General features: G+C 52.0%; 1 protein-coding gene across 1 annotated transcript in view; it reads right to left on the reverse strand.

Annotated features, from left to right (window-relative positions):
• Positions 1–1,659: 1,659 nt before the first annotated feature.
• LOC105863928 (maestro heat-like repeat-containing protein family member 1) overlaps positions 1,660–13,459 on the reverse strand; it is a 52,214-nt gene continuing 40,414 nt past the window's right edge. Inside the window, exons 26-38 of the mRNA XM_076009660.1 lie at positions 13,218–13,353; positions 11,710–11,799; positions 8,706–8,810; positions 7,899–8,034; positions 7,393–7,490; positions 6,541–6,690; positions 5,284–5,438; positions 4,870–5,005; positions 4,057–4,250; positions 3,107–3,241; positions 2,766–2,883; positions 2,214–2,354; positions 1,660–1,905 (exon numbers count right to left, since the gene is read on the reverse strand). Coding sequence (XP_075865775.1) covers positions 1,660–1,905; positions 2,214–2,354; positions 2,766–2,883; positions 3,107–3,241; positions 4,057–4,250; positions 4,870–5,005; positions 5,284–5,438; positions 6,541–6,690; positions 7,393–7,490; positions 7,899–8,034; positions 8,706–8,810; positions 11,710–11,799; positions 13,218–13,353 — 1,840 coding nt within the window. The remainder of the gene's footprint in view (positions 1,906–2,213; positions 2,355–2,765; positions 2,884–3,106; positions 3,242–4,056; positions 4,251–4,869; positions 5,006–5,283; positions 5,439–6,540; positions 6,691–7,392; positions 7,491–7,898; positions 8,035–8,705; positions 8,811–11,709; positions 11,800–13,217; positions 13,354–13,459) is intronic.

A 13,459-nucleotide genomic window follows, 5' to 3' on the forward strand; every position in this document is an offset into this window, starting at 1 on the left:
TCGTGCCATCCCTAGGAGAAAGAGTGCAAATATGTTTTTACAACTCATAATGGGTCCGAAGTATTAGATAGAGATCCTCCATTCCCCTCCAGAGAACTAGAGTATCCCTGAAAGATGAACAGTAGACACAATTGGAATTGAGGTAGAAATTATAGCCCAGGGTGTGGGCAAGAAAATCCTACTGCAGGAGGTGGCAGGGGTTCCGGGACTGCTCTAAGCTCAGGGGCTGTGGATATAGGGAGGGAGGGATGATCCTGGGCAGCCAACAGCTGGTGTTCTGGTGGTGTAGTCAGCCACCTCCTTCGCTTCCCCCCCCGATATCCCCTTATCAATGACCAAGGAGCAGGGCATGAAACACCCCAGCAGAGCAGGGAGTGTGGTGTCTACACCACAGAGAGAGGAAAGTTCCGTGGGTGTTTCATATCCCCCAAGGAGTGTAGGGAGCCCTGGAGTCGAAAGGCTGGCTATTGGCATATCTGACTGTCCCCTTATCCCTCGATGCTCCCCACGATTACTGAAATCGGGCGGGCGTGATGGGTGTTGCTTCCACAGAGGGTCCCCCAAGACTCTCTAGCATGAAATGGACCCACAAACAGTGAGGAAAACCAGCACTACAAAAGAAAGGGACCACATTCGAGAAATAGCGTGATGTTGACATCGTAAACTGCTAACAACTAAAGACAATTATGAGGCAAAATAAAGACATCTTCATACAAAGGCTGAAAATGTTTCCTCTTTCAGACCCTCAATCAAGGAACCTGAAAGGGAGGGGAAAGCAGACTCCAGGAGGGAGGAAAGAGCTGTAAGAAGGAAAGATGAGCAAGGAGATTTGTAAACATGTGGGTAATTCTAAATAAGTACTGACTGTATAAATTAATAACAACCATGAACATGATGATGATATAAAGACCACAATTGCAGATCTAACAAGAAGGTGGAACTAAAGTGCTAGACAACATTCATACCTAACATGGGAAAGTGTGATCAGAATTAAAGCATTCCCATCTTGATGTTGTTTGGATGGAGGGAAAAGACACTACCTTTAGGCCTGTTTAGGTCAAGGAAAGTAAGCATGATGAATTTTAAAGGTCACAGAAATATGGATGAGGGAGACAGTGACCCAGCCATTCAGGAGTTCCAGGGTCATAGCGGAGATGAGACCTATATCAAAATTCTTGCAACACTAGCTTCCAATCCGAAAAGGTTACAAATTCCAGAATAGGACTACTATCAGCTAGTGTCTCAGGGACATGGAGTTCCCTCCTGCCCTCAGATGCCATGATCTGTAAGGAGGACGAGAGATGGGGAGTTGGTATTGGTCCATTAGTACAAATTTCTGACTCACAAGGACCTTGGCATTCTAAAGTCCTGTGTGATTTGGCAGAAGGATAGAGCCATCAGTTCTCTCCCCTCTTCACTCTGTAAGTGGAGTCTGGGTCCTCAGATGAAAACCCAACTTCACTTTCCATTGTGGGTCCAGTGGCTCCGCCAGGGAATTTCTAGGGCAGAGTAACTGGACGTGTGTGGGGCATCTGGATGTGGTGGGAACATGCTTGGGACATGTCCTGTGCACGGCTCCACGTGGCCAGGTCTCCTTTTGTCTGCCCTTCCATCATCTCAGCCTTGGGCCACAGGCCCTTGGCCTAGCCCAACCTGTAGTTAAGCCCCAGGGTTCACCCTCAGCCCCAGCTCATCTTGTTCCCAAGGGCTCCTAGCGCTGCAGGCACATACATCACTGATGAGGGGACGCAGGTGCTGGCAGATGCTGCAGAACATTCCCTGGATGTCCTTGTCCCGCGTGTGCTTCATGATGTTCTGCAGGCCCTCCAGCGCCTGCACGGCCACCCGCGCCTCAGCACTCAGGAAGCCGCGTAAGTATGGAACCAGCCTCCCGAGAGCCTCTGACTATTTGGAAGAAGGCAGAGACCACTCACCACCTGGGGGTCAGGCAGCACTCTGGGGACAGGGTTTAGAGCACTCAGATGGCGCCTAAGAGAAACAGACGTGGGAGACCTGGGACTGGACATGCCGAGGAAATGAAGGCTCGGGCAGCCTGAGGACGCGCCTAGGGAGGCCCACGCACTGGATGTTGCGATGCTCTCGGATGAGGCTGGGGGATGTACTAGCCCTGGGACAAGTGCGGGACCCAAGGGGGTAAACCAAATGCTTCAGGGACTCCCAGGGGGTCCCCCTGGGCCCTCCCTGACTCTTACAAGTTCCGGGTACAAGGCCAGGTTGGTGATGCCCCGCAGGCTGATTTCCACCATGCTGATGTGGGGGTCCTTGAACCACTCGGTGACAGTACCCAGAGACTGGGGCATCAGGGTGTGCCCCACTGATGGGTGCCACAGGAGCTGTGGGGCAGGACACCACGGTTATGGATAGAGGAGTGGTCATGTGGACCCTGTGCTCCCCCAGCCCTCCCTAAGCCCCTGCTCAGGCAAGGACTGTGTGCAGAGAGAGCAGTGGCATATCTGGTCACATAGGGGGGAGACTACAGGGAAGGGCTTGGTTGGTCATGCTGGTAAGACTTCAATTGAGAGCCCAATCCTTCTCGGAGGACTAGAACTGCTAACCCTTCCCAGGTACCCTGGCCTCCTTGAACCAGTCCCCTGACATGCCAGGGAAAGGAGCCCCATTTCAGAGGGCTTGATTTTCCTTTTTTCTCCTTCCTGGGACAAGTAAGTTAACATCCCATTAAAGAGTCAGTCCCTCAGCTACAGGAATGGGACAGCTGCCCCCGTTGGGCTCTCCCCTGCTCTCACCTGCGCATAGACAGCCCTGGCCAGGATTTTCCGACCCTCATCGACGCTGTGGAGGGACTTCTGCACAAGGGCCATCAGTTCATGAAGGAGGGAGGGGTCACACGTCTTTACCATTGCTCTGGGATGGGACACAGGAAGCAAGCAGTTGCTGGGGCTGGTGCGGAAGTTGGCCAGGGCCAGTGTGCACACAACAGGGAAGACATGCGGGCTGAGGACTCAGGAGGGCAGAGGGCTAGGGGTGGGGAGGGAGGGTGGAAGGCTACTCTATTTGAGTGCTGGGACCTGGGAGACTAGGGTCAGGGGTCAGAGTAGTGCCAGGGACACTGGGGAAGTGGTTCCACCTTGTCAGGTCCATGACCCAAGTGTGGAAAGACGTGGAGCTGGAAAGAAGGTCCCAGCAGTGGAGGTCATCTGCATGGGACACCACTCGCTCGTCCGCAGCTGCCAATACCAACTTGACCACCTCCAGGGCACAACTGAAGGACACCGCCATCAGGTTTGTGAAAAGAGAAGAAACAGAAAGATAGACAAGGTGTTAGGTCCGGGGTCGCATTCCTGTGCTGGCAAGTTGGAGACAGTTCTCAGACCTGGTAGCTGGGTTCTGCTCTGCAGCTGACAAGAGGTCATGACTTCATAGCCCCGTCTCCAATTGCCCGTCCACTCACCCCTTTACCCCGACTCTCCTCCAACCTCAGAGTCCTCTGAAAGACACTTCTCTCGGGCTTCCCGAATTTTGCTCTTAAACTTCACCTCCACACCCACATAATCACAGTGTCCCTCCTCCATTGGTTTCATTTGTTCTCATTTTCATTTCAGATTTCATTGGAATAAAATGTACTGAGGTTAATAAAAAGTATGTCAGCCACCTATTTAGGAGTCCAACCCCCATGGCACAGGTGAGAAAACTGAATTCCAGGAGGCACTTGCACAGGATGGGGCAGTTGGTGAGGAAGTCAAGGCAGAGGCCAACAGGCTGATTCAAATGGCCAACCCTGAGTGAAGACGGTGACACAGTCTTGGCCCTGCCATCTACCATCCAACTGAACCTCTTCGCGTGTAGAATTATGAACATGGGGAGGAGCAGGGGTGTATGTCAGTAGAAGAGTGCACAGGACAAAAGGAGTAATGAGCAATCTGAGAATCGGAGAGACTATGCCAGTGCACAGTGCTGCGACCCCACACCGTGTCATACACTTCTCTTCCTGCGTCCCTAAGAGATCAGCATCTAGTTGTCCAGGGCTCTCAGGATTTGACTTGTTGCATTTCTCCACCGCCTGGAGGTGAGGCTCACCTAGCGGGGTCAAAGGACTCGCTCTCGCTGTCCAGGGTCCCCTCTTCTCTGGACACTGCCATCTTCTGGCGAGCATTTTGCTCAGTCACCCAGTAGAGATGATAGAGCACTGCCAGCAACAGCCGTGGGAAGTTTTGCTGGACAGCCTCCAGGCACAGGGATCTTGACAGCATCTCACACAAGACACATGTCACCTGGGGAAGGGGGAGTCAGAATGGACCAGGCCTGGGCAGTGAAAGTCTGGGCCAGAAGCCCACTCTGTCCCTCCCTGTCACTGCCCAGCGGGCACAGCTCACTCTGAGCCAGGCTTGGAAGACACATCCAAAGACTGAACACCCACACCTCACCCCTAGGGAAATGAGGGGGCCACCCACATGCAATCTGCCTCCTCTCCTGCTCACTTGACATTCAAAATGGAAAGCAAATTGACTCTAAATGCTCAGCACAACATCATTTCTGGCATATGTGTCCACACTAACTCCAGGTAACCAAACTTCCTCCTCTCCTATGCCCCTTGCCATACCCCCAGGCTTCCCGTAAAATGCCAACCACAGAATCAGGAGAGAGCACAAGCTGGTGGCAGTTTCCTCATTTGTGCAATGAGTTGGTTCCTCACCCTTTCTCCACCATGCATTCTTAGATCCAAAAGCACCAAAAGGAGGTTAAAGTGTTCCTGTGAGGAGCCAGTGTGAACCCTCTCCTTTGGCCCCTCCCCAGTACCTGCTTGGCCCCTGAGGTCAAGCCCTGTGATCCCTAACTCTGCCCCAGACTCCCAGAACAGGAAGTCCTAGGTCCCCTCCTCCCTCTACTGACCGCCACAGGCTGGGCATCGAGCTCCTCTGCATCCTCTCTGGAGCGTTTCTTTTCCAGGATGTCTGTGAACAGCTGCACGACACTGAGTATGGTGTCCCGCTGGGCGCCAAATGCCTTCCACATCGCCAGAGTGGAGCTGCAAGACCCAGGGACAGCAATGTCATGGGCTCTGGTGATCACAGTCCTAGGACTAGTCTCGTCTCAGGCCCATGAAGAGCCAGTCCTCAGGGGCTAGAGGAAGGGAGACCAAAGAGAAATTGGCCAGAGGACATGAAGAGGAGGCTCGCTTGGAATCAAAGAGAAGCGAGGGAAGAAAACAACATCCTTACGGAGTGACTTTTCATCTGGGCTTGGGGCCAGGCACAGGGGGCTTCCTGGGCTGCAGAATGTGCCCCTGGGCCAGGGCAGCGGTACCTGTCCCAGGGCCAGGGCTTGCTGAGCAACACGGAGACCACAGCACGGGTGTTGCTGCCTGTCAGAGAGCACATGGCCTGCAGGGTCTCCTCCTCTGTCCTGGCCTCCAGATTCTTGTTGAGCTGTCCAAGGATGCCCTCCACAATTGCCTCAACCTACAGGACAGAGCCAGAAGTCCCCATAACTCTTTCCATGCTTCCTTCCCACCTTCCTCCTCTACCAACTCCCAACCCAAGGGGCCTATTTGCAATCCTGCCAGTGATACCCTTCCCAAGGCAGAGTTCTAGGGTGCCAGAGGCCAGACCAGCAGGGGCCACAGAATAAACTGCAGAAGATGGTGCAGCAAAGGCCCAAGGCCACTGCAGCAAATGCCTGCCACAGCCCCGAAGATTGTGGGTGACTCCCCAGGTTACTTAGGAGGTGCGGGTCCACCAGAACGGAAGGCAAAGGCCCTGCAGACACTTGAGGAGTTCCCCTAACAGCTGGGATCAACTTTCCATCCTCAACACTGCAGGGACAAGTGGCATGGAAGGTGGGGACCCCAGGCTCTGTCCTGGCCCTCAAGTCCCTGACATAGAGCAATGGGAAGCCCACTCCAGTGCAGTGCCTCTCGACACCCTCAGCGCCAGGCCCCAGCCAGGCTAGCCACATATTTGAGTGAGGGCAACGGGTGCAGGGGCTCAGAGAGTAGGATGGTCTGAGGGAGCCCAGGCCCTACCTTTAAAGGGACAGTGGCCACTCAGACAGATACCCTAGGTAGCCAAATTTAAAAAAAAAATGTTTTTGTTGTTGAAGTGGAAGATGTAACATTTTTATGTCAAAATTTTCCTGTTAAACTAAAAAAAGAAAAAAACACAATACATACAAAGGTCAGAGTCACCCCATGAGCTTGTTGATTTGCAATCCACAGTCTTATCCCTGACACCCCAGGGAATCAGGTGAATGCCCCCAGCAATGCCTCCCCATGAAATGGAGGATCCAGTAGATTCTCCAGCTAATACAGCCCACCTTACACATGCTGGTGTTAAGTGAGGAACCAGATCCCAACACAGGAGGCAGATTTGAGCTCAGGAATACAAACATCACAGCTCAGTGTGACCACAGAGAAAATCAAGTGCAAGCCTACATTTTATAGGTGAGTGAAGTAAGACCAACAGAGGAGAAGGGACTTCCCTTCATCTGGTTAGTACTAGAGCCAGGAGAGAGCCCGGGGCTCCTGACTTATAGGGCAGAGCTCTTGCTATAATGCCACACTACCTTTATTATGTCTCTGCCCCGCTCTTCTATGACAGCATTCATCAGCTGGGCAGCAGCCAGAGACAACTTGGCCTTGTCGTCAGTCAGGCCCTCAATGGCCTCCAGCACCAGGTCGCAGAGCTGGATCTCGGTGAAGTACTCTGCAAACACCTGCAACACGGGCCATCAGTCTGGGCTTGCCTGGACACCCTGCCTCAGATGGCCCAGACCACCCCTCCTGGCAAGGGGACGAGGGGGAACCCCTCTCAGGAGCAAGATGCCCTTCTGTCCTAGGCCTGTGCTGTCTGCCGAGCTTCCAGATGGCCTGCCTCAGATGGCCCAGACCACCCCTCCTGGCAAGGGGACGAGGGGGAACCCCTCTCAGGAGCAAGATGCCCTTCTGTCCTAGGCCTGTGCTGTCTGCCGAGCTTCCAGAGGACACTGTCCCAAAGCCGGAGTCTTTCGGGGTGGGAGGCTGAAACATTGACCTCAGGTGCAATGCAGGGCTCAGAGGTCAGAGGCTGCAGAGGCTGAGCAGTGGGAGAGAGGGGCTGGCACTAGGGTTCTTAATGTCACCACTCTGAGGCAGGAGTTGGGATACACATTGCACAGGAAGCATCAAGAGAATGAAACCAATAATTCTGGGGACAGGCCATGACAAACGACCAGGACCCAGGATGCTCAAGGGAGAGTGTTCTGAACCCCAGGACTGGACCTTCTACCACAAAGGGACAGTCCCCCAAAGGAAACCTTCACAGCCAGTCAGAGAGGGAATGCAGGTGGGATACAAGAGTCCCACCCGAGGGGGCTGGAACATCACGTAAATGAGAGGCCCAGGCTCTCCCCAGTTTGTGTCTGGCCCCACGCCCTCACCTTGCCAATCTGAATGGTGTTGTCATAGAAGCTGTGGGGACTGTAGGCTTCACTCGTGCCCTCTCCCTCTAACGGCCCTTGTGTTTCCCTCGTCATCTCTGAAACAAAGACCGCAGGCACACCCCTCAGGCACTCAGAAGGCTTCCCAGGCTGCCTGGCCTGGCCCAAGGCACCTACGGAGCTAAGCCGGCTTGGGGATTGGTGGGGTGTGCAGGGGAGGAGGGGACATCACCATAAGGAATGCCGATGGCTCCTGTGTAGGGAGTCCCCACTTTGCTTCCTCAGAGCAGAGACAGAACTGGGTATGAGCATGGAGCTCAGCCAGATGGAGGAACTGATCCAAAAGAACTCTTTCCTGAGCAGGTATTTTGTCCCAAGAGGGTCACTGCAGGTGTTTCGAGGCAGGTCACGGCAGGGAAATGATGTGCTCAGGTAAATTCTAGGCCCTCACTCTTCTGGACGAGCATGTGCGGAGGTTGGAGGGGACGAGACAGGGCTGTGCGTACGCTTTTGCAGCAGGAGGATACGGTAGAGGTTGTAGACGGCCTCGGCGGCCAAGGAGCGGACGCCGTCCACTGGGTCCTGGCAGTGCATGGCCAGCATCCGCACCAGGTGCCCCAGCCGGGGGAACGGAGTTTCCACCTCGGGGCAAGAGCGGGAAGTCACAAGTTATCCCAGCCACTGCTCCAGACGGGGCTGTCAGAGGGGAAAAGCTAGGAGGAGGGGACGCATGTGCCAGAGACCTGAGCTGTGAGACTAGGTGAGGGAAAAGGGAAGGAATGCGTTGAGGGCCGGCTGGAAAGCGCGTTCGCCCACACAGCTGGGGCGGGACCTGACACTGTGCCCCTTCTCTGCCACTCCACACCCCCATCCTTTTTGAGCCCAGCTCAGACCTGCCCTCTATCAAGTTCTCCATGATTCCCTCACTTGCATCATGTGTTTCCATATATTCCTCCCACCTCCCTGGGCTTGCACGTGCATCAGGGCATTGAGGGAACTGTCCTGGTCATCTCCATTTCCGCTCTAGCACCTGGCACGGTGCCTGGCCACGGCGAGTCTCCAGTGACTGCTTGGTGATCAGAATGGAGACTGAAGCATGTGGAGTCACATGGACTTGGCAGATGGACAAAGATGACACGGAAGATGTGGGGGTGGGGGAGAGGAAAGACGAAGAAAGGAGAGAACATACGGGATACACAGGAGGCAGTGGGGGCAGAGATTGAGGCCTAGTGACCGAGGCCAGGGCACAGATGTGATGAAGCTGGGGACAAGGATAGGGGTGAGGGCAGGCTCTGGGGCAGGTGGCCACTCACTTGGAAGTTATTCATTTTGACAGTAAAGCCAAGAAGACAGGTAGCACACCACATGGCCCGTTCCCGCTCGTGGTCGTTCCTGGAATTCAGCCACATCTCTAGAAGCTGGAGGGAGACGAGGACAGGAGAAGCCCAGTCAGCTGCATCCCAGCGGTAGGAAGGGAACCTTGAGCCTGGCTTCTGCACAGTATCAGGGCTGGACTTGTGAGAGTAGGATTTCTATGGCCTAGAGGCACATTGTACGTGGGTCTGCCACCAGCCCCAATTGCCCCTTCTCTAGGTGCTAGAAATCTCTCCACTAGTGCCGCTTTCTTCCAGGTGAAAGCAGAGACTCTCAGATGATATTGACCTGGGCTCACTGCAATGGGTCAACATGCCCCACAGTTGCCCTACCTACTTCTTCCCACTCGTCAGTAGAAAAAGAACTTGGCAATAACAAGAAAGTGTCAACTGTATTCACAAATTCAATGGTGAATTATGTGTGAGTTTGTTGGAGAAATATAGTTCTGGGTGGTTCCTATTTGAAAGGCAATGCGTAAGCGTCTCACCACCGGAAAATGACAGGCCCCAAATACCACTGATCCAAATACACATCACTCCCTGTCCGCTGGAAGCCACTAATCTGACAGTGATGCAGGTAAACAATAGGCAACTCAGAACTGAAAAGGAAGAATAGCAGCAGATGAAAAGCTCCACAACCGACTCCACACAATATTGATGCTACACTGATTAAAAACAAGCAAACACAAAATACCCTTCCGGAAGAGAGGAGGCCCTCCAGTGGGAGCTCTGCATATGTTCTTGTGGCCAGACTCTGATGACATCCCCGAGCCAACACTGTGTTTCTACTAACCAGCTGATACAAAAAGGAACTCAAGTTCCTTCAGAAAACAGTTCATTCCTGGCCAGGGAAGGAAAGTCCACAAAATATTATACTGGAAAGAAAAGAAGCTCCTGCAGATTCCTAGAGCCATGTTAAAAGGACTCAGGAGCCAACTTGAAGAGGCTCCCGCTGACAAAAGATGGGACAATTAAAGCATTAATAGGAAAAATAGTTCTCATTGATCCAGACACATCAAATACTTAAAAATTCATTTTAGATTCCAATGATACAACAGGACTTACCTGTGAAGTAATCTTGCTAAAAAGTAATTCTGAATCCCATCAAGCCTCTAGATCTAATAATCTACAGGAAGTCATGGGACAGAGGAATTTGTTGCAGGACCCTAAAAGGATGTAACCAGTGCAACCCACATGTGGAAAATTTACAGACAAAATGACTTGGTTCTTTTAACAAATACATTTCCAGGAAAATGTGATGAAAGGGGAATCTACAGATGAAGAGACTTAAGTGACCGTCAATGGGAATGTTTGTACCCTCTTTAGAATCTGATTCAAGTGAACAGACCTTTTAAAAAACATATTTCTAAGACCAGCAGGCCAAACTAAACGTTGTTTGAATAATGATGACATTGAGACATTGAAACAATGTTACATTTTAAATATAATAATGACAGCATATTTATATATTTTAACAGATCCCTATCTTTGATAGACATACTAAAATGTTTATGGGCAATGGAACAATCTCTACTGGGATGAAATGAGGAAATAAAAAAAAAAAATACTGATGGATCAAATGACATGGTATTTGCTTCCAAGTAACTCAGGGGAAAGAAGTTGGGGACTGTGAGGGGTCTAATTAACATGACACAGGCCGTGGCTGACCCTTGAAGCTGACAGTGGCACACGGGGCTCGCGCCCCTTTCTCTCCAGTTTGGTAGATGCTTGAGACTTATAAGAAACTTAAACACTAAGGATGCAAAATTGTGAACCATAAACATAGGGACTCTAAACTGTTAAAGGAAGAGATATGATACCAGAAGGAAATTGGGAACATCAGGAATAAAGGAAGACACAGAAATGGTAAATATCTGGGTAAAATAGTAACTCCTCTTTCATGGAACTGTGTGAAATATGTTGACTGGCTCAAAGAAAAGATTATAATGTTGTCAGATGGCATTTTAATGTGTGCAGATGTAACACGTGTGCCCACTCCAACATGAGTGGGGGAAGAGTCCAGGTGTCTATATGCTCAGCGAGTCTCCACATTCTACTCGAAAAAGCAAAGCACTGATTGTAGGCGGGCTGTGAAAAGCTACGTGTATTATAATCCCTAGAGGGGCCGCTGTAAAGCTATATAAAGAGACACAGTTGAAAACACAATAGGTAAATTAAAATATAATATGAAAAATGGGAAAATAAGCCAAAGAAGGTAAGAAAGAGGAAACAGATGAAGAAAAGAGGGAACTAACAGAACACAAATAATCAAATGGTAGACCTAAAAGCATATCAATAATTTTCTAAAACATAAATGTTTAACCCACCAATTAAGAGACACCACATCTAGAGAGCCCTGATCACCTTCCCACAAAGCTCTGCACCCAGCCTTCATCCTCAGTTCTGCCTCTCTCCTGTCCCCGATCGTTCTGTTCCCAGCTATACTGGGATTACAAAATTAACATCCACCCCAAGCCTCAGAATGTGATCCTGTTTGGAAATAGCGTCTTTGCGGATGTCACCAAGATAAGGTGAGTTCATACTGAATTATTGTGGGCCCTACTTATTCCAATGATTGCCATCCTTATAAAGAAAAGACACACACACACACACCACAGGACACACACATGCACACACACACACACACACGGGAGAATACACCATGTGAAAATGGAGGCAGAGATTGGAGCGACATGTGTACAACGCAAAGGATGCCGAGGGTTGGCAGGAACCACCAGAAGGCAGGGGAGAGGCACAGAATGGAAGAACAGACTCTCCCTCAGGACCTGCAGTGGGAACTAACCCTGCCAGCACCTTGAATTTGGAAGTCTAGCCTTCACATCTGAGAGAATAAATTCCTGCTGTACAAGCCAGCCAGTTGTGCCATTTTACGGGAGTCCTAGGAAACAAACACACCAACTTTCAAGGGTTCCTCCTCACTCACCTCCAAGCAGGACTGGATCTCAGTGGGCTTCTCCGTGACCAATGCCTCCAGGAGACTCCGGAGAGACTGCATGGTCATGCTGAACAGGCCCTGATGGATGAAGAGGGACTCACAGGACTACTGAGGTAGCAGCCTGCCCCTCCTTCTACACTCGGCTCAGTACCCCCACCCCCAGAAAGGCCCCTTGCTCATGTTTTCCCTGCATTTCCAGGTGCCGCTAGCCTACCGCTGACTTGAATAAATCCTCTGCTTTTTTCACCAGAGTGCAACAGTCTGCCCGGTGTGTGGTTTATCCTAGTGGAATGGGATTTCCCTGACACGCAGCTCCCCACCCCCACCATTCTCCCCTCCCTAACTGTGCACATTCTGGGGCTCTGCTCCCAGGGGTGCTGTGGTCTGGAGCCATGACTGGTGGCCAGCTGTCCCCACGGAGGGAAGGGGGCTGGCCTTGCCATCTGTGCGCAGCCGATTCACAAACAGCAGCAGTGCCCTTCCCCTTTCCCCGCACACAGACCGCATGGCCTGCCCAGCAACAGTACCTCTTTGCCTTTAAGGCAAAACCCTAGAAAGAAAGTAGGTGAGCTGCCTGCGAGGGCTCCTGCAAGATACCAAGGCCTCCACACTGACAAGAAGGGAACGCAGCTCCCTGGGGAATGACGTGCTCCAAAGAAATCCACTCCAAGGTGAGGCCATTCCTCCTGGGCAGCGGGATTCCCAGCCCTGTCCCAATGCCCCATTCCCAAGTGGAACCGCACTGAGGAATGCCTCGGGGGGCACAGCCAGAGGAAATCTCACTGAGCTCTCTCTAGATGTGGCCGTCTTCCCTTCGGAACACAAATTACTGTGAACTGACAAAGAACGGTCACCAGACATCTGATACAAAGAAGGCCCAAGTCACACAGGCCAAGTGACCACTCGACACAATCTAGTTCAGTAAACAGTAGAAAACATAGTTCCAAAAAATTCTTATGAGTATCTTCAGAGAAGTTCAAGAGACTGTGGCATCCATAAAATAAGAACAAGCAGCCAAGAGAAAGGAACAGACCACAGGCCAGAGCTCCCAGGCATGGAGCGCGAGCCTGCAGATGCAAACGCCCACCCCGCTTCCCTCCCTCTAGGGAACACCCGGGCCCTGTGGGACATGGAGTCAGATCTCCTCCTGCTGGCATTCCCGGAAGGCCCGTATCCGTGGGCTGAGAGTAAATCCACACTGAACCTTCCAGACTGGTTTCCACTGGGTGACAGTTATAAAGGGCGGGACTGAGTGTGCGCCTTTGGGACAGAATATTCAAGGGGTAGCAGTGGCCATGAGTGAGTGACCCCAAGGAGGGAGCCAATCCCCTGGCTCACCCAGACTGCCTGACCTGGCCAGCTCCTCCTCCTAGGACAAGATCTGTTTCTGTTAAAGGTGGGGGAAGACCCTTCCGTAAAACTGCCAAACCTATCCTTTGCACCCTCTCAAAAACAAATAATAAACACAAGGGGTTGACCATCAGACAGCTCCTTACCACGTTAGCCCGGCCCTCGCTGGGATTGGACACCTCCTCGGCCAGGCCCTCGGAGGCGGGCAGGCAGAGCACACTCTCGCAGCACGTGACGAGGAGCTCTTCTCTGCTGTCTGCGTCCAAGACCGGCCTGAGATTCCTAAGGCCCAGGGGATAGCAGAGTGTGACCGGCGAGCAGTGGCCAGAAATGACAGTTGAGGAAAGGAAGACAGACGGTGCAGAGGGAGATGGCGGTGGGGGCAGAA

This window comes from Microcebus murinus, chromosome 14, assembly GCF_040939455.1.
Source record: "Microcebus murinus isolate Inina chromosome 14, M.murinus_Inina_mat1.0, whole genome shotgun sequence".
In the NCBI taxonomy this organism is placed as follows: domain Eukaryota; kingdom Metazoa; phylum Chordata; class Mammalia; order Primates; family Cheirogaleidae; genus Microcebus; species Microcebus murinus.